The 26,600-nt window shown below is 39.2% G+C and overlaps 1 protein-coding gene across 1 annotated transcript; it reads left to right on the top strand.

The window, feature by feature from the left end:
* Positions 1-2,801, top strand: LOC149926038 (uncharacterized). Its single transcript, XM_090161848.1, has 3 exons — positions 1-255; positions 738-1,223; positions 1,287-2,801. Exons 1-3 carry the CDS (start codon positions 1-3, stop codon positions 2,799-2,801), a joined length of 2,256 nt encoding a protein of 751 aa, XP_090017974.1.
* The last annotated feature ends 23,799 nt before the right edge of the window (positions 2,802-26,600 follow it).

Genomic DNA, 26,600 nt, shown 5'->3' with positions numbered 1-26,600 from the left:
ATGACAAAAACTATTGCCACAACTGGAAAAGTTGATTCCATTGGAGGAAGACCAAAAATCCATAATCATTGCTCGATGGGCAACGATTCGGTACCCGTAAACGACAACAAACAATTGTCCTTGAATTATTTGGCAGTTTGGGGATTCGTTTCAATAGGCAGCGGCCACGAGAACATGGACGAAGTTCTTTCACTTATGGGAATTCCCAACATGAGCAAACCTTCGTATCTAAAAAGGGAACAGGAAATTGGAGAGGTAATAAACCCAACAAAAATATGTAATATTTCAGATTCATTGCGAACTTTTTCCTACCACTTATAGCTTTATTCGTGGTAAAAGTTGGGTATGCTAATAAACCACATTATATCGTAACTATACTATTAGTCTTCGGTAACACTTATTCTAGGATAACTACCACTAATCACTTCCAGGGCAGTGCAGAACTTTTCTCGGACCCGGAGCAAATGTTATACAACCCCCTAGAGACTTTGAAACGTTTTGTAATTTTTTAAAATCCCCCCCCCCCCAATAGTTTTGATGTCTACCCCCTTCCGCACAAGAATGTTTTATGGGGTTTTCTGCACGGTCCTGACCTTTTTACCCATTTTGTTACGAAACCTATATGTTCGATTGAAAAGGCTTGCGAAAGGCTCTGATATATTATATATTTGAAACAACTTATATTGCTTCCAAATATAAGTTATTCAAACGAATTTAATGTTTTTTATTGTTATTAGAAATGGTTTAAAAATCTATCTCGGGAGATGATAGAAGCTGGAAAGTTAGAAAGGGAGCTAGCAATAGAAAATGGAGATATAGAAAACGGAGTGGCTTTTATCTGTGTGATTGTCGATGGCGCCTGGTCCCACAGAAGTATGGAATTTCGGTTTTCTTCGAAGAATGGTGTCGCAATCATTATTGGGGCCAGAACGAAAAAGATACTTTTTATCGGTATAAGAAGTAAATACTGTTGTATTTGCGCGCTGAAGGAGGTTGACGCTAATGTAAAAGTACCGTCGCATAAATGCTTCAAAAATTGGGAAGGCTCATCAACCGCGATGGAAGCGGATATCGTTATCGAGGGTTTCAACAAAAGCTTGGAGATGCATGGATTGGAGTATAGAACACTCATCGGCGATGGAAATTCGTCCGTGCACAAAAAACTGCAGGAAAATGTTCCCTATGGTCCTAGGATACGAAAAAGTGAATGTGCCAACCATGTGGTGAGAAATTAGAGGTCAAAGCTTTACGCATTAGGAAAATCGTTCAAAGGAGTTTTGACTCAGTCCCGAATTACGCGAATGGGCAAAGGAGCCAGAGCCGCGGTAGCGCACGTGGCCAAGGAGATGAATGAAGAAATGAATGCGGAAAACAATCAAGAACGCACGTTGAATTTAGCCGCGCTATACAAAAGGTACGCGGAACGTCTCCGAAAAGACATAAGAAACACCCACCTCCATGCCTTTGGCCGCCATACTAACTGCCGAGATTATTTCTGCGATAAATCGGGTCCAGACAGAACGGTTTTGCTGACGAAACCCCTCGAAATGAAGTTATTGGAAGCTTCGCAACGAGTGCAAGATTTGGCTTCCTCATTGCTAGACAATGAGACCAACAATCTAGCTGAAAATTACATGTCGTTGGTTGCTAAAGCGGTTGGTGGCAAACAAATTTTTTATTGTCGAAAAGGCTCGTATTTTACAAGGTGCGCAGCGGCCGGGCTACAATTTCAGCTTGGACGAAACTGGCACGGGCAAACCTTAAAAAATATCACCCAAGAGAGCCCGTGTACAACGTTAAAAAAGCACGCCGCAAGAAAAGAAAAACAAAAGAAATGGAAAAAGCGATCACTGGAGAAAAAATTGGACGCGTTGAAAAAATCGTCGAATAAAGTTATAGAACCCATGGACAAGGCTAACTATGGTCAAAATTCCCAAAAGCCAGATATGTCGACGTATGATATGGAACGAAGGAAAAAAGAAATTTTACATGAACTAACGGTAACTATCAAAGAGCAACCAGAACTTAGTTCCAGAACAGTGATGCAAGCGGGCTGCGAGGAATGGCATTTACAAAGAAGGAAAAGAATAACCGCTTCCAGTTTTGGAAGAGTTTCAAAACGAAGACCACAAACTGGGAATGCCAAACTCGTTGAGTCTCTGCTTTACGCCAAATCTTTCACGAATGCTCCTGTCGAATGGGGAAAAGCGAAAGAAAGTGTGGCGATTGCCGACTACCAAAGAACAGAAAATGTAATTGTGGTCCCCAGTGGTCTTTACGTCGACCTGGAGTACGGGTTCCTTGGGGCCTCCCCAGACGGCTTGGTAGGCGACAAAGGTCTAATCGAGGTCAAGTGCCCCTATAAAGCCAGATTTAGGACTCCCGAAAATGCGGCCATTGAGCAAAAGGACTTTTGTTCAAAACTTGTCCACGGAATGTTGAAATTGAAAAGAACCCACGATTATTACCACCAAATCCATGGGTTACTTCACATTACAAAGCGCGAGTATTGTGACTTCATAATTTGGACCACTTGTGGAATGAACGTGGAAAGAATTTACCCTGATGAAAAGTTCTGGGGTAAAGTTTTGGAAAAACTTAAAATATTTTATCTTGACTGTATGATTTTGGAAATAGCTGATCCACGTTTCACCAGATCTATGCCCATTCGAGAACCAGTTCCTATCACAGGGACCAAGTCCGCTAGTAAAAGAAAATATACAAATACACCTGAAGCCCCCGATGAAACTCCTAAAAAGAAACGACAAAATAGAAAATCAACTAATTTGAAGTTGACCTGAGCAGTGATTCGAGAGTAAAAATATAAAATCATTAGCATTATTTCTGGTAAGGGCATGTGTAATAAAAACAATCACAATCCGTCCCTCTTTTACTGAAATCGCTTGAATTCCTTTCATCATATCTCAGCCTAACAAACATTATCACAACTATAAAAAATAAAAAAATCACGAAACTCATTTTCAAAGTTATTTCAAATTGTTCTTTTTATAAAGTAACGTGGCCTTCTTGTTGAAATGTTGCTCTTACGTCACAGTCTCTTACTTTGGCAAGCCTACGAGCGCGCGCTACAGTCGCGAGGAATATAGCTTTTTCTAGAGCGCGTGCAAATCGCTCGTGCGAGGAATACACTAATAAAGCTGGGTCTTGTGACGTAAGAGCAACATTTTAACAAGTTGGGCAAGACCCCTTTTTATTTTATAAAATCAACTATTCAAGATTTAGTATACCCCTAAAATGCGCCAGCTTTCGCTCGCGATGAAATATAATCCACTATAATGCCGATCCATCTCGAGCCGGGCAAGCGGCATTGTCATACTTATCGATATTTGCGAATTGTTACTTACGCTATAACACATGAAACGACACGAGTAATAGTTATCTGTACTAAATTAAAAATAAATTTCATTGTACTAAAATTTCAGTAGTTCAAAGATTATTGATTGTATAGAAAATCGAAAAGGGTGATAATGTTTTTCAGTAATCGTCCAAGTACGCAAAATGCCCCCATAGAGAAAGAAGGAAGGGGAGAGATATTTAGAAAGGTGACGACGTAAACTCGAAGGTAGAGAGAAGCTCGTACACTAACGCGCATCGCCGTTGCGCATGAGACTGCGTGACGTCATAATAAGTGGGGATTTTAAACTTTGCCAAAAACGCAAACGATAGAGACGTAGTTGCACACAACGATGCGCGTACAAGATTGTCGGTAACCCTGGTAGCCATATGACGCGAAGAGCCACTCTGTGAAATTGGGAAATTCCCTCTCACCATCTCTCCCCTTCCTTCTTCTCTATGCCCCTAAGGCCGTTATTCATTTTGGTCGCTCTCATCCCCCCCTCTTTAAAATCAAGAGCCGCTTCTCAGCGGGAGTCACGGGATATCTGCCAACGCCTCCCCTAAAAGCTTCTTTCGGCCAGGTCTAAACCCTAGTTCTCAATGCCACCGTCTCAGGACTATAACAATGAAGAGAATTTGACAATGATTTTTGACGTACAATCCATCTGGTTCCCGCGTTAAATTCAAATAGTTTTTTATTCTGGCAACACCAGCAAGAGACGATTTTCAGAGCCATCTGGTGGTTTTTAAGCGAAATAGAAAACCTTTTACTTATCCCTTAAGACTGAGGGGTAGAGGGCCCACAATGTCGACACCAATGATGTCGAAAGGTTCTACCGGAGTGGTAAATTGCATTAGGCCAGGCACACGCCTTTTTCGCGCTTTATGCTGTTGGAAAAGTAAACAACATCGTACGTATTTTTGTACATCAAGACAAAGGGTGGGCCAAAAGTAGCGGTGCCGTACCTTTAATATGGTCTTATCGCGACCTCTATGGGTGGACATGGGATGATCGTGTAATAGACGAATAGCGGCTCGGCGAAAACATTCAGGTAAATAGATCTTTTGGGGTTGGTTTCCCCAAGCTTTGCGATAAAGAATATTGTCAACTATAACAAATTTATATAGGGTCGGAGAGTCGTTTACGTTTAATTTATTAATTAGAATGGAACATTCGGGATCGTGTTGTTGAGCGTCACTCACATCCGCCAACGTGAAAACGAAAAACACAGAGCGAGGGGCTGGTGGTAACACCACCTGATCGTCCCCTTTTTAAATCGACTCCGAACGAAGTTCCATAGCGGCGAGGGATATGGGAAGTCTAGATAAGGCATCGGCAACTACGTTTTCGACGCCTTTTCGATAAACTATCTGGAAACTGAATGACTGAAGAAACATGGCGCAGCGGACTAAACGAGCATTAGGATCCTTAACATTAAGGAGCCATTGTAAAGATTTATGATCAGTTACCACGAGAAAGGGCTCGGACTCAAGATACGGTCGAAACCTCTTGATTGCCCAATGAATCGCCAAACATTCCTTTTCCATAGTGGTATACTTTCGTTCCGTGTCGTTTAACAGTCGACTTGCGTAGGCTAATGGTACTTCAACGCCGTCTTGTTTTCGGGATAACATAGCCCCTAGCCCTAGATCACTAGCATCGGTAGTCACGATGCACGAACTCGTCGATTTATACGTTGCTAAGGGGCCGGCTTTATAAAGGGACTCCTTCAGAAGGTCGAACGAGCTTTGTTGCTCCGACCCCCAACTGAAGGTGACGTCCTTCCGTTTGAGCCGAAAAAGGGGTTCGGCTATCATCGAAAAGCGAGGGATAAAACGCTAGTGCCATCCCATTAGGCCTAAAAATCGTTGCAGGTCTTTGATATTTCGCGGTCGTGGAAATTTTTCTATTGCTGTAAACCGCGACTTATCAGCATGGATACCAGTTTCATTTACTATATGTCCTAATATTTTTGCTTCGGCTTGGGCAAACTGACATTTCTTCCCAAGTCTCAGAGACGATCAGGATGTCGTCGAGATATGCGCATAAATCAAATTCCATCCCATCGCGAAATAATTCGTCAACCAGACGTTGGAATGTACTAGGGGCGTTACAGAGCCCGAAGGGTAAGACGTTAAATTCATATTTTCCGGAACTAGTAACGAATGCGGTCTTTGCGATACTATTCGGATGCATTTCAATTTTCCAGTAGCCGGATCGGAGGCCTAACGCTGTAATAAATTTTGCTTTTTTCATACGGGTTAACATCTCTTCGATGTGCGGAAGGGGATATGGATCCTTGACTGTGATTTTATTGAGCATTCGATAATCAATGCAGAATCGAATCTTATTCCCTCTATTTTCCTGATAAACCAAGACTACGGGGCTCGCCCATGGACTAGTCGAAGGTTTAATTACTTTGTCGCGCAACATCTCGCGGATGTGCTCTTCTATAACTCTTTTTTATCGTCACTAACTCTATAAGGACGACTGTGAAGAGGCCGCTGGTCACTCGTGTTAATTTCGTGATATACTAAATTCGTACGGCCTTCTTTATTACTGAATACTTCAGGGTAATTAAAGAACAAGGCCCGAATTTCTTTAGCCTTAGCCGTTGGGAGCTGAGAATGAAGAACAGCTTGTTCGATATTCGCAATCATAGTCGGAGTAGGCCTATTAAGAACGTCTTCTTTTACAAAGGGTACAATTAAATTACCTAATTGACAAGTCTTACGTCCGAAATTAAGGACATGAAGTTATGTATTTGTACCCCGCCGTTCCGCTAGGCACTACGGCGGCCCACAACACTCAACCAGGTCCGGACAAAAATGCGCTTTGCGAAACAAACGTTCGGCCAGTGAGACAGCTATAAAAACCGGCTCACATATGGCAAACAAACGCCCTCATCACAGCCCAACAAAAGGCGACACCATGGGCCTGCCCGAGAACCCATCCTCGCACAGCTGAGGGCTAGAGAGACTTTCTCATTCACTGCAAATACCATCCCCGATAAGGTTATCAAATGACAGGTATGGAGCGAACCATCGCGCGAACCCAGCAACCACGAACACACCCGTCCCCCCTCCGGCTGGCGGCGAAGGACAGTGGACGTACGTCACAAAATCTTGACCTAATATAAAATCGCATAATAGCGTCGGAACAATGTGAAATTCCTGTTCAAATGTCACGCCATTAATTTCAAAAGCAATTAATTCAGACCCCTTCGTAAAAGTGTAGCGACCGTCGCCCAATACTATACATTCGATTTCGTCAGTGGGTTGCAAATTAGAATCTCGATTGTCCTGCCCATGAAGTTTTCTAAATTGGGTTAGACTCATGAACGAGACATCAGCTTCAGAGCCCAACCGAACCACATAAACTCCATGCGGGAAACGGACATTAATCGCTACGGGGGTTTGCCTTTTCGTTGCAAAGTTCCTAATGACTTTGGGAACCTTCGGTATTTGTATTCTGTCTGGACCCTGTTGTTCCCGCGGCAGGGCCCATTCCTTCGTTTCCCGAACGAGGTGAAGGGCAGTCCCTCGAAAAATTCCGATTCCTTGACAATTATAACATTTATTTCGTACTTGGGGACGCGGTCCTTGAGTCGTTACTCGGAATGTATTTGGAACGTTTATGTTGCGTTGTGTATTATTACGGCTCTCTCTTGGGTGATTAGGCCTAAAATTATTATTAGGTCCAATGGATGAGGACCCTTGTCGATTAGGTCTATTAATATTTAATTCGGGTCTAAAATCATGACCACGAGTTTCTGAACTAAAATTTGTTGAGGAAAAGCGAGAATTCTTTTGCGGACGCGTAGAGTCAAAAGAGCTTTCTTGTGACTGATTCGGATTCCCTGACTTATTCCCGCGCGTTTGGGTTTTTATTTCCTTAAAGGTTTGTTCTAACGATTCGCAGCGGGTTCGAAGGGCTGCGAGATTATTTGTTGGGAATGCAAGGAGGTGGGCGCGCATTTCTGGTTTAACGTTTTGCCGTATTCTAGCTACAAGTTCATTATCGGGTTCAGGATTCATCAAGCCGTTATTTAATTGAAAAACACGCGTAATAAAATCTGTTACGGGTTCTCCATCCTTTTGACTAGCTTGACGTAAGTCACTCAATCGTTTGCGTTCCGTCTCGGCAGGCATATAATACGCACGGATAGCATAAATAAAATCGGCGAGTGAGGTTTGATCATGTACTAGGTAAATAATTTGTCGATACCACGCGAGTGCGCCTCCTTTTAACATTAAGGGCATATAGTTAAGAATGGTATTATCGTCAACATTATAAACACGACGAAAATCATCAACGGCCGTTAAAAATTCCCTTAAATTATCATGGGGTTTCCCGTTAAAAGTTAATTCTTTAGGTGGGCGGGGGGGGTGGTCGCGCAGCGGCGAATGCCTGTGCCATCATGGCGGCGAACATATGAGGGTTAAATTCGGCCACGATGCCCGGAAAGTAGGCCTAACTCGCCTACGGCTTTCCTCCCACAGAAACCGATCCGACGAATTAACCACAATCGAAGCACCTTCGAACTTAAGTAACCACCAAGATTCTTGTAAACTACAAGTACAATCCTGGTCACGGCACCAGTTTAACAGACGGCGCTCCCAATTTCTTTAATTTATCGACATTAAGGCGAGCACCGCCGTTACAATGTGCTCGATTGGGAATCTACCCAACGGTTTCCGTAGAAGGAATTAAACACCGTTTGTCTAGTAAAGAATAGTTTTTATTACCGTTGAAATTTCTTGGGTAATAACAATTATAATATAATTATACACTTAAATGAAATCATAAAAATAAAATAAAGCTTCTTACAAGGAACTCCATTTGAAATTAGTAATTTCTTACTAGCCCTAAGTTTAATACGTCAACAGGTCACTCGCTCTTCGAATAACAAACTCATCGTTTCTCCTTTTCCGCACGTGGTCTTTCGGCGTTCTAATAAAAATTCGTACGTCAACGAATGACGGTGGCGCCATCGTCATTCGTCTTCATGCAGCAGATGGCGGGATTTTCAATTTAAAAGCGCTTTTTGGTTACTCCATCTGTTGCAAGTCCAATGGTTTAACTTTCTCGTTACAATTTTCTTGAAGAAAGTATCGCTCTATTTCTGGCGTCTTATTACTTTCCTTTTGAGAATTTCCAGAAAATTCCTTGACGAGATCAAACATAGACATTGAACTTGTAGAAGCAATAGAATTTGCATTTTTGGGTTCTTCTATATCAATCCCAACTTCTTGATTAACAAGCTCAGACCCAGACTCAGCCTCATTAAATTCTTCCAACTTTGCTGTAAGCAAAGCTATTGCTTCATTCTCAGTATACATTTTTGTTCTGACTCTTGAAGATTGAAGTAAATTCACTAAAAGTTAAAAGAAAAATAGTTTGTATTTGTAAATTTTGATTCAGGAAACCGGCGTGATTTTAAATTTATGATATAAGCCGTTTACCTTGAAATGGAACTTTCTTGATCCGTGGATCGAATAGAGATGCAAGTATAAGTGGCCGAGATCGAAATACATCAGTAGTAAAAATGTGTCTTTTTTCCCATTGGCGTTGGTTGCAAACTCGCCGAGGTCCTTATTATAAGTGAATCTTTCCTCTAAGGAATTCAGCAACGAATTTTTAAATGTTGTAATTACAGACTTCGAACCCTTGTCGATAATTGTGTCTTCAATTTCTGCATTCAAAAATTAACAACTTCCATATATCATGTATACACCTACATTTATCACACTCATAAACATATTAGTTTAATATTTCCATATATATATATAATAGACACATATACATCGTATATCCATCAGGGCCTCCTTATCCATTGGACTAAGTGGGCTGAAGCCCAGGGGCACCGCATGCCAAAGGTCAGCAGGCAGTCCCGTATTTCCACCTAGGCCAACCTAGGCCGCGGCCTAGGGTCCCGTACTTAGAAGGAGCCCTCCAGTGACCGTATTTACCGTAAACGAAGCCATGAATCCAGAAGAAATTTCTAAGTAGAAGATCTGGTTTTAAAATTAAAAATTTTTCTGCCGGGCAGTTAACGGACGCAGCCTTAAATAATTCCTTTAAAAAGTGTATTTATATTATTAAGTCAACCCTTTACTATATTTCTAAGGGGCCCAGACTCCTTATCTGCCTAGGGGCCCAGGATCTTTAAGTCCGGCCCTGGCAGCGGCTGATGTTCAATGCTCTGGGGCCGAACAAAAACTTTTGATAGAGAGGGCGGCAATTTGTTATCCCAAGGCGACGAAACATCTAAAGAGGGCCCTGATATCCATTCAACTGTACATATACACACATATATAAAAACACATAAACATATATATTACTTTTATGTGTATAAAAACTTACTTTTAAATGCATCAATAAGTCCTAGAATGATAATGGATGCGCTAACGTCATCCGATTGTAGCTGATCGGTAAGCTTGGCAAGCGGTTCCAGTAAATCACAGACTATGTTTAAATCCGTTATTTCTCTTGTTGACAAATCTGACGGAATCTTGGCCCTACCATGTTGATGTTTTCGAGAATCTTGTAAAGTTTGGTTTACCCATTGAACCATATTATTCTGCAAATGGATAAATAATATTTTTTTAATATATCTAGTATTCTACTGAATCTAAGTATTGTAACCAATTAATTTATACTTACTCTTTTAATAAGACGCTTTAAACAAAAGAAGTATGAGTTCCATCTTGTTGTAACGGGCTTTACGAGACCTATTCCATTGGACCTTTTTCGTAGTACTGTGTACCAGTGATTTCTTCTGTGAAAGTAAGCTACTATTTCTTGAACACGCTTTTGTAGTTTGGTCACCCGAGAACTTAAGGCAACTGCGTCTTTTAGGGCTAATTGAAGCAAGTGAGCCATGCATGGTAAACGATAGGGTTCTACCTTGAGCCACTGCGAAAGACTCTTAACTACCGTAGTAGTGTCTTTATTTTCATCTTCTGGTACTTCGACCAAATCTTCCCAGTCAAATTCATCGCATTCCTCGGAATCTAACGACTGTTCTGGTATAATGATGCCGATTTCATCGTCATCGAAATCAGAGTTCTCTGGTTCAAGCGCTTCTTGTTCAACAGATTCCTCGCGAAAAGCGGATAGTATGTTCGACGCGTTATCAGCCACTACAAACCCAATCTGTTAGAAAAGTGGAAATTTAAATTTTGGTTGGAATAGAATTCTTAACTCAAATTCCAAAGCGTTTTTTTAACCTGTTCTGGTCGAATTCGGTATGTTTCAGATAACAAGGACACCAATGTTCTTTTTATATTTTCTCCAGAGTGAAAATCTGGAAAATCTTTAAATCCCAGAACGCAGTTTTGGAGTTTCCAATTGCTATCAATATACTGGGTTTTGAAACCAATAACCGAATTCTTTTGTCGTGATGACCAAATATCTAAAACCATGTTAATGGCTCCATTTGGGAGAGATGACAAACGACTTCTAGTTTCAGCAAGTTGCTAGAAAAAAATCATAAGTTAGAAATTAAGAATACAAAGAAAGGTACCGTTCACGAATTACGTAACGCAGTAAGGGGGAGGAAGGTTTGTAGAAGCATTAGTAACCGGGATGGTTTAGAGTAATGTTTTAGAGAGTTGGTTACAGTGGCAAAGGGGGAGGGGTTTAAATGTGTAAATGTTAAGAGGGGGTCGAGAAGGGGTGAGAATTTAGTACAGTCCCGGAGCGCAACCACCGTCTCGATAAAAATTACCTCCATTTTCTGTACACTTTAATCCATTTAACTTTAACTACGTACTATGTCTATATTTCACTAATTATAAGAACAATCACGCTTTTAGTAACGGCTGAAGCAAAACAAAAGTAAATAGTTCTGGTCCTTCTGGAGAGGTTTTTCAAAATAAACAATTCTGGACTAAAGAAGGTATCGCGAATAGGGCCAATAAAATTGTAGACTACACTAAAAATATCTAAAATAAAAATAACAAAAAATGTTTTTCTTGCTAAGACGAAGGAGGATAAAAATGAAAATTCTACGGCGGCAGGCCATGATATAAACGACGCGGGCCACCACGTTTACGGCGAGGGACCATTGGTCACGTTAACGTTCTAACTTAAGGGCCACAAAAATTACCCGGTGGGCTATAAATGGCCCGAGGGCCACCGTTTGCCCATCACTGCTGTACACTGACAGTGGTGGAACCAGGGTACAGGTAGGCAATCGCCTCCCTTGAAATTATAAAGAGAGCCTCGAAATCCTACCAAGTGGCTCCAAAAATGTATATTAGCGAAATGATTTGCGGTTAACTTTTAAATTCCTTAAATTTTTATAGAAATCTTTGCAGGGAGAACTCAAATTGAAATCTAGAAAATGATTACCATATTTTGGTAAGTTTAGAAAAAAATTAATGGGCCCTAAAAATAAAAAATGGGGGGCCCAACTTTTGCCTACCTCGCCAAAAATCCCTGGCACCGCCAATGTACACCGTTTATATAATACCAATGGTATAGTTAGGGGCCCTTTCGATTTGTACCCTTTCCCGACTAAAACGTAGGCCGATTTGCACCCCAACCCTTGAGACTCCCAGAGTCCCAATGGACCTACCGTCTACGGGTCCCCTAATCGATCGCTGAATCGTATATAGGCCCTAGGCATTTTGCTCCTTACATCAAATTGCATAAATAAGAAACCGCTTAATCCAAATGATATAATTATACCACTGAGAGAGATGGTTAACCACTAATTCAAAAATTAATCGTAGAACTCACTGGAGGCCCTTAGAAGCATTTGAATTTTTAGGTTTTCGAAAAATTATAATTTTGCAACCCCTCCCCCTTTTTAATTGTTATATTGGTCACCCAAAAATAGGGGCCCTTAAGCCTTAACGTGCCTATAGCGTCTTGGCGGGGAAACGCCCCTGTGAATAGCAAATAACGATAAACATGTCTTACCTGCAAATGTCTTAAAAAGTTGAACCAGGGTTTTCCAGTAATAGTCATTCGATTTTTATTTGCGGCCACACAAATCTTGCACCTTAAAACTACATTTCGTCCAGTTTTTGAAACAAGTTCAAAAACTTTACTTAAATTAGCTTGAAATTCTAATTTCTCTACCAATTGACCATTATCCACAGCGAAACCCGAGCTCGTTAATTGTAATTGACTTTGAATAGTCTTTCTTTTTTTGGTAGAGTCTCCATTGTAACATCACAGCTTTAAGTCCGCGCTCTCAATGTAGAAGTTTGACTATCCAAAAAGACAAAGCTAGCGAAACCTTTAAACTTTAACCCTATGCTGACGAGTTAGGACTAATCCATTCGTAACAGCCCAGTTATGGCGTTGAATGCTCGAAATCAGATTTCTACCCTCGGTAGACCAAAATTGAACTGTTCCACCCTCGTTTTACCTTCAAGGTCACAATTTTAAATTTTTGCTCTATCAGAGAAGACGGGAGGAAACACACACATGATACACGTTATAACTTATATTGAGCATTTGGGCCCATTTTTGCTTGCTGTGTCAGTGTGTCACTACCGTGATACCATCGCGTATTATTGTAATATTTATTGGTATTAAGCTTATCTGAAGTTAAAAATAATTATGAAGTGTATAATATATATCTATGAAATTACGAGAGAAGTATTTATCTAAAACAAAAATTATACATGTACCTTCGTATGCTGGAGACAGTATTATTTTTTCGTTTAAATTATCATTTGAATATGTACCAATTTTTAAATCATATTTTCCCTATCTATTTATTTAAAAAGTAACTATGACGACTTATTGAACCCCGTATTATTGTTCCGCTCCAGTGAGTCCAGTCCAAACGTGACTTAGAAAAATAGCGGGAGCCTGCGCAGGTATATATATGTTAAGCTAATTGAGTTGGACACTTGTGATTTTTCTCGTAGACGTATCTTAAAAATTTCTGAAATTATTTACATCGAAGTATGTTGAAGTTGAGTTAGGTGCAGCGACTCCAGTAGTTTCAGGAATAAGGCGCCAGACGACGCCGCGGCTAAGGGTGACCGTTCTAAAATCTCCGAAGCGACTAAAGGGTCTCCGGTCTCCTGGCCTCCGGCCTCCATAGGAATATTGAGTCTCCGGCCTCAGAGGTCGGAGGACTGGAGACTGGAGCTCGGAGCCGCCGATGTATGCTTAAAGCAAAAGTGGATATTAAACAAAGTCTGGAAGGAAAGGGGTCCTTAGCTTTGTCATTGGTATCCAGGAAAAATGAGTAGATTTTTGCTATATACCACAAATTAGTCAATCATGAACGACTTGCTGACGTTTTTTCAATGTCACGTGACGTCATGGACAGATAAAATAGTATAGTTTTGTGATGCTAGAGCACCTATCGGGGAAATCGCGAAACTCGGTCCAAGAAGTTCTGAAATCTATTTAAAAGATGCCCCATAAAAATTTACACCAAAAGAATTGGCTTTCAAACGAAAAAAATTAATGGACGCTTCAATAAAAGATAATCGGTTTCTACTCCCCTCTCCAAATTCTTCTGGGAAGGAGCTATTTCCGGTCGGTCGGTTAAACGGTTAGAATGGCTAGCCACAAAGTCATATTTAAGCCAATTGCAGACGCGTTTTTGCCCTCATGAGAATTTTGCGTCAGATAAGAAACGCGTCGGCTCACGTGTATAAGGATCATACTAATGTTTATTTTCGATAATATATTTTAAGGTAACATATATAATGTTTTTAAAACTAAGTATAAGAAGATATTATTATTATTATCATCCTCTTATGGTATAAATAATTAAAATTATATGTAATATTATTACAATACCAGGCAATTTTAAAGCTTCTCATGGAGGCAGAGTTAATTCATTTCGTATAAAATTATCTTTTGGAAAAAGATGAAAACTCATTCCTTTAGAACTAAACATATTACTTTTGCAGTACGGTATGCAACAAGTGTTTCCTTTTAACCAGGTAACTTTTTTGGCATGTTAAGGCTTAAGCCCCGTTTTCAATCACGCTTTTGCGTCAAAACCAACCGCGAGAAGCTTCTCTATCGGCTTTTTGTCACGAGAAGCAGATATCTAAATGGATCTGATATTGGCTTCTTTTGAAATAAAAGCGCGTCAAAAAAGCAAAAGCGAAAAGCCTAAAATTTATCGTAATTGAAAACTGGGCTTTAGCAAAAAACTGATGTTACGTTCGAGAAAGTTTCCAGCTTTCTAATATTTCACCAAGCACTATATAAATAATAACTTATGAGTAGTGGCTGTCGGAAATATTACTTCTTGGCAATTTCTGGGACAATGTTTTATTTAAGCGCCTATTCAGTCAGTATAATTTCTTCATAAAAGAAGTATCTAAAGACTAAAGAGGTCTGGATTAGGAATACTCAATCCCTTCCATAAATGGGGTAGCATAAGTTCTTTCCCCCTTTTACAGGTAATAGGCTTATGGCACCATCTATAGTTAGTTAGTCATAGATTTGCATGCATATACAACATACGTGGTAGGTACCTTTAAGAGGCTGCCTAGCCAGCATGCCTAACCTGTACGTTAGCTTAGATAATTTTTCCAAAATTTGGAACGTGCCCTCGCATTTCGGGGCGAGTTTGGCAGTATAGAAATCAGGGGCGCTAGATAGCTTATGTGACCTTCGCTAAATCCCCTACCTTAACTTCGAAATCACGTCTATGCTTATCGTAATAAGACTTCTGCCTACTTTGGTCCTGTCTAATATTGGTGTGCGCTTGTTCCAAAGCTGTTGCTACTTTTGGAAGAACGCTTAACCCATAAACCTTTGAAGATTCCGGATCCGAAAATTTTTCAGGATTTTTATTAGAGAGTAAATTTAGTGGAGTTTTAATTTCCCTCCAAACATTAAATAAGCCGGAGAAAAATCGGAAGACCCGTGGACTACGAATGCCCATCGCGTATTGTTGGAGACCGAGATCCTGATGGTTACCGTTGACGTATGACACTATTTGGGTGAAATTTTTGAAAAGTTATCTATAAAGCGACGATAGTAAGACGGCATACCTAGAAAGCGCTTCAGCTGCTTCGTATTTCGCGGGATTGGAAAATCCCTCATTGTGGCCGTTTTATCCGGATCCACGGTGACTCCGTTTTCGGAAACAATATGCCCTAAAATACGAGTCTCTTTTCTACGCCTTTACTGTTAAACCGGCGTTCATGAGCCTATCGAACACTATTTCTAGAGTTTTTATATGGGTTTCGAAATCAGCTGAAGCAATTACAGAATCATCTAGGTACGCGCAGACCCCACGATGATGGAGGTCCGAAAACAGGCTATTGACCATTCTCTGAAAGGTTGCGAGAGCGTTCGTAAGGCCAAATATAAGCACCTTAGGTCTAAAGAAACATCGGTGCGTTACGAACGCCGCAACGTCTTGAGTTCCCGGAAACATGGGAACTTGATGGTAGCCACTGCGCACGTCCAGGGTGGTTAAAAACTTGGGTTTACTTATGGAATCTAGAATATCATCTATCCTAGGGAGAGGAAATTTATCTTTACGAGTTAATTTATTTAAACCTTTATAATCCATACAAACTATAACCGCCATCCTTTTTTGCTACTAGAAATGCATTTCCTCAATCATAGTATCCATCGCCTGTCGCTTAGAGGGGGCATATCGATATGGAGGGAATGAAATGGGCCTTCGGTCGTATTCGAGTTTAGAGGTCGGGGATGGTTAACTTTTATTCAATAGATAAAGCTCTCAAAATTATTCGTAAAATGTTTTGATCAAGTAATTTATATTTCTGTATTATCCGATTAATTTTTTGATAAATTTGTAAAATTAATCGGAAAAACGACGTTTTTTTCGATAAAAAGTTCAAATTTTACGAATAATACATGTTTTTTAACCATTTTCCGAAATATTAACCGGTAAATTTCTTTGTTTACATTTTCCCCCATAAAAATCAATTTAATCATGGATAATGATTAACCGTTACCGACCTCTATTCGAGTTCAATATAGTGCTGACACACACTCGTAAGACCTGGCCGAGTAGAAAAAATGGAGTTATACTTATAAATTAAAGAACCTAAAATGGCTTTACTCTCTCTACTAGGGTATTATGAATTCCGTCATAGTCTATAAAATCGGCGGAGGGAGAAATACTAAAAATACTTAACTGATCTGAATTATGGACCTTACTGAAACAATACTTACCGAAAACATTTTCTAAAAAACTAAAACTATTGGTACCATAATCAATTATCATGCCAACATGGCTTAAAATATCCCTTCCTAATATGCACGAATAGGCCAGACCGGAAACATTACCGGCTTCGAAATTAAAATCCTTACGCGGTAAATTAAAGGGAACGTTAACGATACCCTGAGTAGCTAACAAAGACTGATCTGGTTGCATTAAGGAAAGATTAGAATTAAAAGTGGGGTAGCCCTGACTCTCTAACAAAGGTTTTAGAGCGCTGTTAAGGAGGGTGTTAGTATCAAGAAAATCTTGACCTCCCTTCAAAATTTTCGGACCTACTGAAAAGTCTTCCCTGCCGCCAAAAACACTGTTTACCGAATTAACGCGGGCTGCCTCCCGGTTACCGTGTACGGAGTGGTAGAGGAGCCCGCGGCGGCGTTTCCCGCTCTCGGACCATTATTTTGAGTCATAGAGGGTGGCGTAATAGCTGGCGGCGTTCTAATCGGACAGTCTGGACCAGAGATGGGCACTTGTTTTTCATATCTATCTTTTTATCTCTCAAAATCATCAAGATGGCGCCAACATCACTATCACGATCAATTTTTTTTATAACCCCGCAACGTTTCAACATCATTTTCAAATCAAAGACGAATAACTTAAATCGATCAATTATCACTATTCCGATCAAATTTTCTAACAATGCCTAACCCACAAAGTTTAAAAATCAAATTAAAATTAAATCTTAGTACTTCCTACCTGATGGATTTTTTACCTTTCAAAAATCTTTAGAAAGCACCACTATCAAATCCCTATCAATTTTTATCTAAAGCCCTTTAAGTTACATATCAAGTAGTAAGTTATAACTTAAATAAATAAACTAATTTTTACCTTTTAAACAAAAATTCTAAATTTCAAACGAGTCAAACGACTTCACAATGGTAGGCTTTCCAATCGCAGGGCGAGCCACGCACCCTCATCCAGCGAATAATGTATGGTTTGGTTTGGTTTTAGTTTACTTTTATTTACCGCGCCCTAAAGAAATTTCGAGAATTTGTTTACAGTTTACACAAAAGATGTAGAGTTCAGTGGCTCTCGGCTAGCCACCAAGCCCACGTGATGACATCAAAAGTTCAAAACCACCAATCGGCAATAACTGTAGTTGGCGCCTTTTTTAGGACACGGCCAACTTTAATCTATAGCGCAAGATGAAAGTTGGCCGTGCTTAGGATAACGTGTACGTATGTACGAGTTACAATAAAACCTTGAACCTTGAACCCTGTAACGTTGAGACAGACAGTACACCAACCACGAGCTTTCCCCCTTTTTGTCAGCCCCCATACTCCTACGGGCATCACGGTGGCGCGTTTGCTAGAGAAGGCGAAAATAAAATTTCTTCTCGAACTTTAATGAGGGGGGGGGGGGAGGTTGAAATGAACAACGCGTCAAAAACAAGATGTGCAAATTTATTATATCTATCATTTACCTCTCAAATCGTATAGATGGCGCCAATATCACTATCGCGATCAATTTTTTTTAAAAACCCTGCAATGTTTAAATATCAATTTAAAATCAAAGATGAAAAACGTTTCTCGATCAATTTTATTCCTCTAAAATTTTTTAATATAAAGCCACTATCACTATTACGACCAATTTTTCTATCAATAAAATCCGTGGAATCACAACCAATCAATTTGTATATAATTTGTTGGGTTAAAAATCGTATCAAAATTGATAGAATTATAAGGTATATTTCGGAAATCGATCACAAAAAAGTATCAGATTCAAAAAAAGATATGATAGTGGTTTTTCAGTAGGAGAAGTAAACGCTACGATGTTGATAGACTCGAGTTGTGATGAAGAACTACCAGAGAATAGAGCAAGAATTTCTTCTACTTCAGTATCTTCGTCTTCTATCGTTTCTACAGTATCTCCCTCTTTTCGATCTACAAAGTAAAAGTAAATAGAAATGAAATATAGGGTTTCTTAGGAGAGTGATTAAATACTAATAGCAATAATAATAATAATAAATGGACTAACATTTATGTAGTCTTTAGAAATAGTACCAAGCTTTAAGAAAATATTTCCAATAGACGCTTGATTTGCTAAAAAAAACATCTATTTAACCTTTCCCAGGGTTGGGAACAATTTTCTGTTTAAACCAATTTTTACCTCTCCGAGGGGACAAAGTCCCCTAGGAGGGGTTATACAACGACCGTGTCTGTCTGTGGGTGGGTCTGTGGGTGTGTCTGTCTGTCAGGACTGCGAACGCGTTCGCATTTTCGGTGCAAAGTGTAATCACTGCGTACGCAGTTTCTCAAAGGGTTGGCAAAACCACCGTGCGACGGTGAGCGTTAACGGATGCATTTGCGGTTTGGTTTGGATGGTGTTTTTTCGCTCACCGTCGTGACGGTTTGGTGTATTACGGTTTTTGTAATGTTTATGCGTAGGTTGTGAGTGTTGAATTTGTTGTGTTTGTGTTCTGATGGATGTGCATGTTGAGTCTGTTGTGTTTATATGGGCGTTTTCTCTCCAACTTCTTCTTAATGACTTTGGGACGGACCGAGTGCTGAGTGTAATGCTACCTCTCAACGTTCAATGGCAGGGTTTCCACCAGTTGTACACGGTATTCGTCTTAGTATCAATTTGCGATCGCATCGGGCGGGATTTGAACCCGAGACCTCCTGATTGACAGGCGGACGTTCTACCACAGAACCACCGACACTTGTTACGCCTTATTGAAAATTAGACCTTCAGCTTTATCGGAAGCGTATTTAATAGAGTACGAAATTTTGGTTTAATTGAAATAGAATTGAAATTGAAATTATTGCATCGAAGAAATTCTAATTTAGCGTTTCTCTATTGATTAAAAACAAATGTGCCACCCAGGTTTCGAACCCAGACCATTCGGCTTGGCAGTCGAGCGCTCTACCACAGAACCACCGATAGCTGCTTAGATTCACTGAAATTAAGACAGGCATCGTAAGCATAATAGGTAATAAAGTCTTTTTTTATTAATGAATTTATGAAGGCCTAATCTGGTATTTTTTAAAGGTTAAATCTTGTTTTAGCGCAGTCAGCCGAGATTAGAGGGTTAAAGGGTAGACCCTGTGGGTGGTCCACTTTCTTAACGACCTATATATAGTTCTTTTAATTCAAAGGAGATAATTTAACGTTAATTGCTTTAAAAGCTGGCGGTTAGTCAAGTGGCTCTCTGTGCTTTGTTGATGGTAAGGTTTTTGCTTCTTGTAAATACATTTGGTGTGGATATTTGGATATCTACGATTTCTTGGGTGTGCGAGTCATTATATGATATTGGAAATTGGACGGCATTGGTCTTTTTCATGTGGTATGCGTCACAACGTCAACAGGAAGTGAACGAGTCGTCCACTACCAGATATCTACGGTATCTTCATCAAGGGCGAGTGTTGAAATAAAATGAGCGTTAAAGATGCGGCAAGTATTTCGTAAGCGAGTAATTCCAAAAAGCCTCTGTAGATATTTCTTTCATTAAAATTTGCTTCGTATTATATTTAACTGATAAACTTGTTCTGTAAAAGGGTTTAATTCAATTGTGCATTGTTATAGTACGTCTAACTTACTGTTGTAACTACTTAACTTATGATATTCTGAATAAATTAAAATTGGTCGTTTCGTCTCAATTATTTTAATTATAATTCAAATTTTATACCGGGCGGGATAGAAATGGGTTAATATTTTTAACAAATAACTCTAAATTGCGGAGATATATCTTTAAGGGTTATCTCGAGAAATTAATACCACTAGGGACAATTCTTCCGAGGAGAGGTATATTTTGGCTTGCCAACTTGTTATAATTACTAATAATTATAAGTAATGTCGTAAAGGAAAATGTTTTTCCTTTGACAATACTATTTTTAACTGAAAACCTAAGAATAGTTTTAGTTACAGACATATCAATTTGGTCTTCCATTTTTTATAAAAATAAAGAAAAACTACAGCTGATCAAAATAAAAATTCCGAGACGATGTTCAACGTTTTACTTTTCAGAGAGGGCAAGAGAAGAGTGAACAAATTTACAAAGGATACAAGCATTTTATACTAAAATCAGAAATCACTTGAGATAATAAATTCGGGAATTTTCTACTCTGAACATGTAAAATTGTCGTGAAATCGTAGAATAAGAGGACTTATAATCAGAGAAAAAGTAAAGTTAGAAATACGTTGGTATAGATAATTAATTGTTTGGTAGAGTTTCCAACACAGTACTTTAAGTGGATAATTAAACATATCCATTCCGGCCAAGTACCGAAATTGTGTACGTCATTCAGAAAAGAGGACCAGAGAAAATTTTCCATATACGTAGCGAAATACACTTCAGAAATGCATATACGTGGAATGAAATTAATTAATTTTCCCCCATTTTAATAAATAAGATAACAGTGATAAATAGTTTGTGGGTATAAAAAGGGGTTTATTGATATAAAATGAGTTTGCCAAAGGGTTCAGTATGGAAGCGTTTGAAATATTCAGAGCATTTACATAGAGATAAGGTTTATACAATGCAAAAGTGTTTAGAGTTTTGCTCGAAATATTTACAGTTACGTTAGGAGAAGTCGTGTTCTCCCACAATCGAATTCGTTTTTGGGAGCTGGAGGAAGGGGTTGATTAATAATCACATCCCGCGAAAGCACTTTACCATTTCGAATGCGTAGGTTGGCTTCCCCTCCCGAACCACGCGTCTTTAATTCTGCAGGGAGATAAATTAAATTATGTACACTAAAGTCGAAGAACATAAAATTAACAGAAAAACACTAAAATTGGGTGATAAACAAATTGGATGAAGCTGGACCAATGAGGTGCCAGTGACATGCTAAACTAAGGACCCGACACCTTATAATTTTTTCCAAAAAATCGGCAATATTCATAGAAAGGGCTAGGCGATCCAGTCGCGAAACAATAAAATTAAATTTGGGAATGCAAACTTGAAGATTCATACACCAGATAGCAATAAAACGAGGATATGCCTCCAAAAGGGCGGACACATCGCACAATTAACCGAAACACACAGGGCACACGAGAAGTTTATACCGGTGGAAAGACCAATTTAAATTCAAACAATGCCCTATAACCGCAAGGGGGCCAGTTCGCGGTTCTAAAATCTCAGGAAATTTTCCCTCTCTCGTCGTCCGCGTTTGTGACGTCATCATGAGACTCCCTTCCCGTCCCGTGTCTCTCTCTAAGCGCTTTACCGCCGCAAATTTTTCGGTTATTTTCGAGTTCTTTACAAAAATTGAAGGCTATAAATAGTTTTATTGATATAAAAAAATCTTTTTTAAACCAGAATTTATTGGACAAATTCATTTTCCTATTAAACTGAACATTTTAATTATAATTTTACATATAAAAAATCCAAAAATTTAAAAATAAATTTTTCAATGAAATATCAGAAATAACTAGTGAAGATATTATGAAATGGATTGAGTTAACTTTTACCCTTTTATAAAAACCATACCCATTGTTTCAAACATACAAAAATGACTTTCTATAAAATATCACAATTACAATTTTGCAATGTCAATTTTAAAATTAATAATATCTTCACTAGTTAACTTTTACCAGGTGCGGATCTAGGATCTGCTAAAGAGGGGGGCCTATACATTTTATATGTGAAAAACATTTTTTAATATGCGATATAAGATATTTCATACATGCGACCAATCACCGAGTTACATTCTTCTTGGTTTTTTATGAATGTTTGCCAACGCTAAACTATTCAACCTAGTTTGGCCCATTGTTGAACGTAAATATGTTTTCAGTCGACGCCAGGTTGAAAATGTCCTTTCGGGGGTTGCAGTTGAAACTGGAATTGTTGCTAATGTTTTAATATTTGGCAGATATTCTTTACATTCCGCTATTGCTAGAAGAGCTGTTGAAGATTTGTGTTCAACATCTTTCCATTTGGCATTCCACAAAAATATCTTCCCTTCGAGCTCTGAGGTTAGAGCTGAAAGATCGGAGTGATATATTCGAGAAGCTTATATTACTTCGTTTATCGGATAAGATATCAATGGTAAAAGCTTCTGAAATATATCATTAAATCTTGATTCGAGTTCTCGAATCAAGAAATCTAAAAACGGATTAAACAAAGACAACCAAAAATATTGTTCAGGTGAATTAGTTTCGTAGTTTGCTCGATTTTGTTATCTTCTTGTAAACCTACGTACTTTCATTTCGACTTCGACGCTGTCACAGGTTTTCTTTGCTTCCTGGAAGATTAATTGAAAAGATTCCAGATTCGAATTTCTCATTTCTTTTAAAGTTGTTAGTACATCGTTAACCATTGAGTATGCATTCGGCAAATCCAAATTGATGCTTGTTGCATGCAACTTAAAGGCAGTGTGATACTAAAATTTTTAAACCATCAATAAATGCAGGTTGTTGCGTTGCTAAAGCAAAACTTGCAGCTTTACATGATACATCCGAATCCCTAGAACTAGATAGTTCATCAAGCACTTCCAAGATAAAAGGATACAATTCGTTGTACACGATTAACAAATCAAGCAGTTCCAGCAAACGCGTTTCGCAATAAGGCTTTAGTTTTCCTTTTCGTGGTTTTGAATCTGATGAACTATGAATAGCATGTTTTAACATATCTACCCTTTTTGCTGATGAACTAAGATACGTCGAGATTTGCCCAACTGTACCAATGGTATTAAAAAATCCTTTAACTGTACATGCTTTGGACAAAACCAGGTTCAAAGAATGATTAAAGCAGTGTGTGCATAAAGCTAACGACTGTTCTTTTTGAATTAGCGCTTGAACGCCATTAAACCTACCGGACATATTTGAGCCACCATCACATCCTTAACCCCTTAGATTTTCTAATGATAAACCATGGCTTTCTAAAAACAATTTGATTACGTCATGTATCGAAGATTCGGTAGTACCTGTAATTGATGTGAATTCAATGAAGTCTTCTCTTATAACCATTTTTAATAAATCAACAAAACGTAAGGAAATAGAAAGCTGTTCAGTTTTGCTAGCATCTGTTGTTTCATCCGCTAACAAAGTGAAATATTTAGCTTCTTTAACTCTTTGAATGAGTTGATTCTTGACGAAATATCCAATGGATTCAATAACTTCGTTTTGAATAGTTTTACTTATCATGAGTGAATTCCTTGGGAATTTTTCAAGGTAATGTTTCAAAACCAGATCGCCTGAATCAATTCTAAACCCAAGCAACCCTCTGAATATTTCCTGATTTCCAATAGTAGCATCTTCACTAAATACGCCGTCGTCTCGATGTCCTCTCAACGGCAAGTTATTTTTAGCGCAAAAGATAATGGTTTTAATTATTGAAACAAGTTTAACCTTATTATCTTCAATAATCTGCTGTTTCCTGCGGTCTAGAATAACATCAATTCTTTTCTCTGCGGGGTTATCTTGCGTGGCTAAGACGTTTCCAGCTTTTTGTACTGAAAATTTGTGATAGGTAGTCGCGGAGTGTGCTTTGATATAACTAAGTGCATCTTTGTACTTTGAAAGTACAAAAGTTTTCAGTTACTAGAAGTAATAGCCAGCCGCTTATTTAAATTATATTAAAATTAAATTTACTGCATTATCTACGTGCTTGTTACAGCTTGACTCGTAAAGTCAAATTTTTATATCGACAAATATAACATTCCATTTTTAGCTTTTCTAAATGTAGGCTATTGGTAACATTTCGAAATTAATTGTACAAAGTAAAAAATAGTAGCATTTATAAAATCTAATAATGGATATTGTGTTTTTTAATATAAATAAATCCCCTTCACGAGCCCATCGGATTTTGTAATACACGCCCGCCCGCACCGCCAGCGCGTCTACACAATAGTCTTAGTCGATAAATAAAAATAACGGTAAAAAAATCCGCCGACCGAATTAGAAAACATTTTGTGGCGGCGCAATAGTCCGCCACTTTTGGTGTTGGCAAACATCGTTGCCAGTAAAATATTCCTAATCCTGCGAAAAATTATAGAAGTTATTCCAAATTTGGGTTATTTTACTAGAAATACAGCGAAAATCGCGCACTTTCATTTTTCCCGCCAAATTTGGTAGTAGAATTTGAAACTTTTGCAACTAGGACTATCGATTAGTTGCAGCAGTTGCCTATTAATTTTTCACTATCAAATATAAGTAATATTCGACTTACCTGAAATCCAACACCAGCACCTGCCGTTGGAGCAAATAAACTACAAAACTTGCAAAATCCACCGCCTTTCTCTTGCCTAAAAACTCAACCCAGCAGAAGGTGCAGCAACGGGTGAACTAATCCCCACTTCGCACACAGCAGTGGGATTAAGAGTTGATGCTGTAGCAACTCCAGCCGACACCCCACCTATGGAGGCAAGGAGTCAAGCCCATTGGAGAGATCTCCTAAAGGGGAACGACGAGCACACAGCAGTCCAAGTAACCCGGCACAGCTGGCACCGGAGATCCTGGTGTAAGTACAAAAGGCCGGGAAACAGGACCGCCATGCCCTCATACGGAGGCCCGCCGCCCCACAGCAGGCTACCCAATCCGCCGAGGCGGCCAGTTTGCACGGACCTTCTCCGTTAGCCTGAACCGAAGCGCAGTATCCAGCCCCTACCTGACCGAAGTCGGAGGTGGAGATAGGACCATTTGACTAGAGTTAACATCTCCCAGTGCGCCACCGCCCTTATGGGTTATAAGAGCCGGACCTTGACTCCCCGGTAAAGCCACCAGTTATTGCACACTCGGACCCATTAAGGGCCATATCTACCCACATCAGTTAAGATTCCAGTGTCACTTTCTTGGATCAAAGATAATTTAAACTCGTACCCTAGATTCGAAATTACTCTCTCGCGCGTTGCCGATAGCGTTTACTTAGTTCCCGCCGGAACGCAGAAAAACTTCGCTCCATGGTTTGCGCCTTATCGCAACCAATGGAGCCCAATTTTTCTGAGGTCACGTGCCAGAAAAGGGTAAACGCTTCGTAACAAAACTGTCTATGGGAAAGCTCTCACTTTTCGAATCTAGGGTACGAGTTTAAATTATCTTTGCTTGGATCAAGTCAGATTCAGAATAACCTCCTTGAGTGCTGGTAGAAACTTAATTCTTATCAGATTGGTCTAAATTACTTCTTTCGTCTTCGCCTGAAGGTGCCGAATCAGATTCTTTTGTACATCTTTCTCACTAGTTGCAATCTGTTTTTTTTACTTTAGTTTAAACCGTACCGAGTCTGTGTGACCGTTTCGGACGTCTGACGACGGCCTGACAGTGATATCTGTTTATGCATTTTTATTTGGTTTAGTGCAGCAAGCCTCATGCAGAGCGTTTACACTTTACTAATAAGTAATAAGCAACCAGTGGCGCAGCTTAAGGTTCGGGGGCCCTCCAACGTTTAAAGGTTTTTCAAGGGGGAAAGTTTCGTTCAGTTTCCCTTAATTGGTATCGGGCTAGTATTGCGAGTCACGACTATCGCCATCTAAGGTTAGAGCTAACATGTATCGCCGTCTACAATTAGAGCTAACATGTATCGTCATCTACGGTTAGTTAACACGTACCTCCATTCTTTTTAAATATACGCTTAAATTTACTTATACGAGGCATGTAATGTCAGTGCTGGGAGGCGACATGTTAGGTTTGGCGAGGCGACTTAAGTCAAAAAATTCAGCTAAATGACCCCAATCATCGTCTGGAGCATTTTAAACAAAGAATCTAGTTGAACTTCTTAGTCTGGAGTTCAGACTCCCAAGTTCGACCAGAATCAGGATATCGATGACTCATCGTAAATTTAAAAATTATGGCTACTATTCTTTCGTAACGAAACGTTTAAAGATGAGGGGTTGAAAGAGATGAACTTTCAAGTTTTAAAAAGAAATTTCCTTCCCTTCCGGTCCTCATTTTTTTGAAAAATGTACCAGCGAGATTTCTATGACTCCAGCAGAATAAAAGGTTTAGTTTAGTCCATCGTTTTAAATCCATTTTCTCTGTTTCAAATTGCATTATATTATTCCGTTCAATAATAATGTTATTAAAAGATAAAATTTTAATTTTAGGTTTTATAAACAAAAACTACCCAGGCCACAAACAAAATTGTGCAAAAGAATTAACCTTACCTTA

Source organism: Leiobunum rupestre, chromosome 10, assembly GCF_980474605.1.
Source record: "Leiobunum rupestre chromosome 10, qqLeiRupe1.1.hap1, whole genome shotgun sequence".
NCBI classification, from domain to species: Eukaryota; Metazoa; Arthropoda; class Arachnida; order Opiliones; family Sclerosomatidae; genus Leiobunum; species Leiobunum rupestre.
The sequence above is the reverse complement of the archived record's forward strand: the minus strand, read 5'-3'. Positions and strand labels throughout refer to the sequence as shown.

Excerpts from the sequence above, each read along its gene's own strand:
- LOC149926038 (XM_090161848.1), top strand. The coding sequence starts at position 1 with ATGACAAAAACTATTGCCACAACTGGAAAAGTTGATTCCATTGGAGGA. Across the intron at positions 256-737 it reads GGGAACAGGAAATTGGAGAG|AAATGGTTTAAAAATCTATC; the intron begins GTAATAAACCCA and ends TATTGTTATTAG. Across the intron at positions 1,224-1,286 it reads GTGAATGTGCCAACCATGTG|TCCCGAATTACGCGAATGGG; the intron begins GTGAGAAATTAG and ends GTTTTGACTCAG.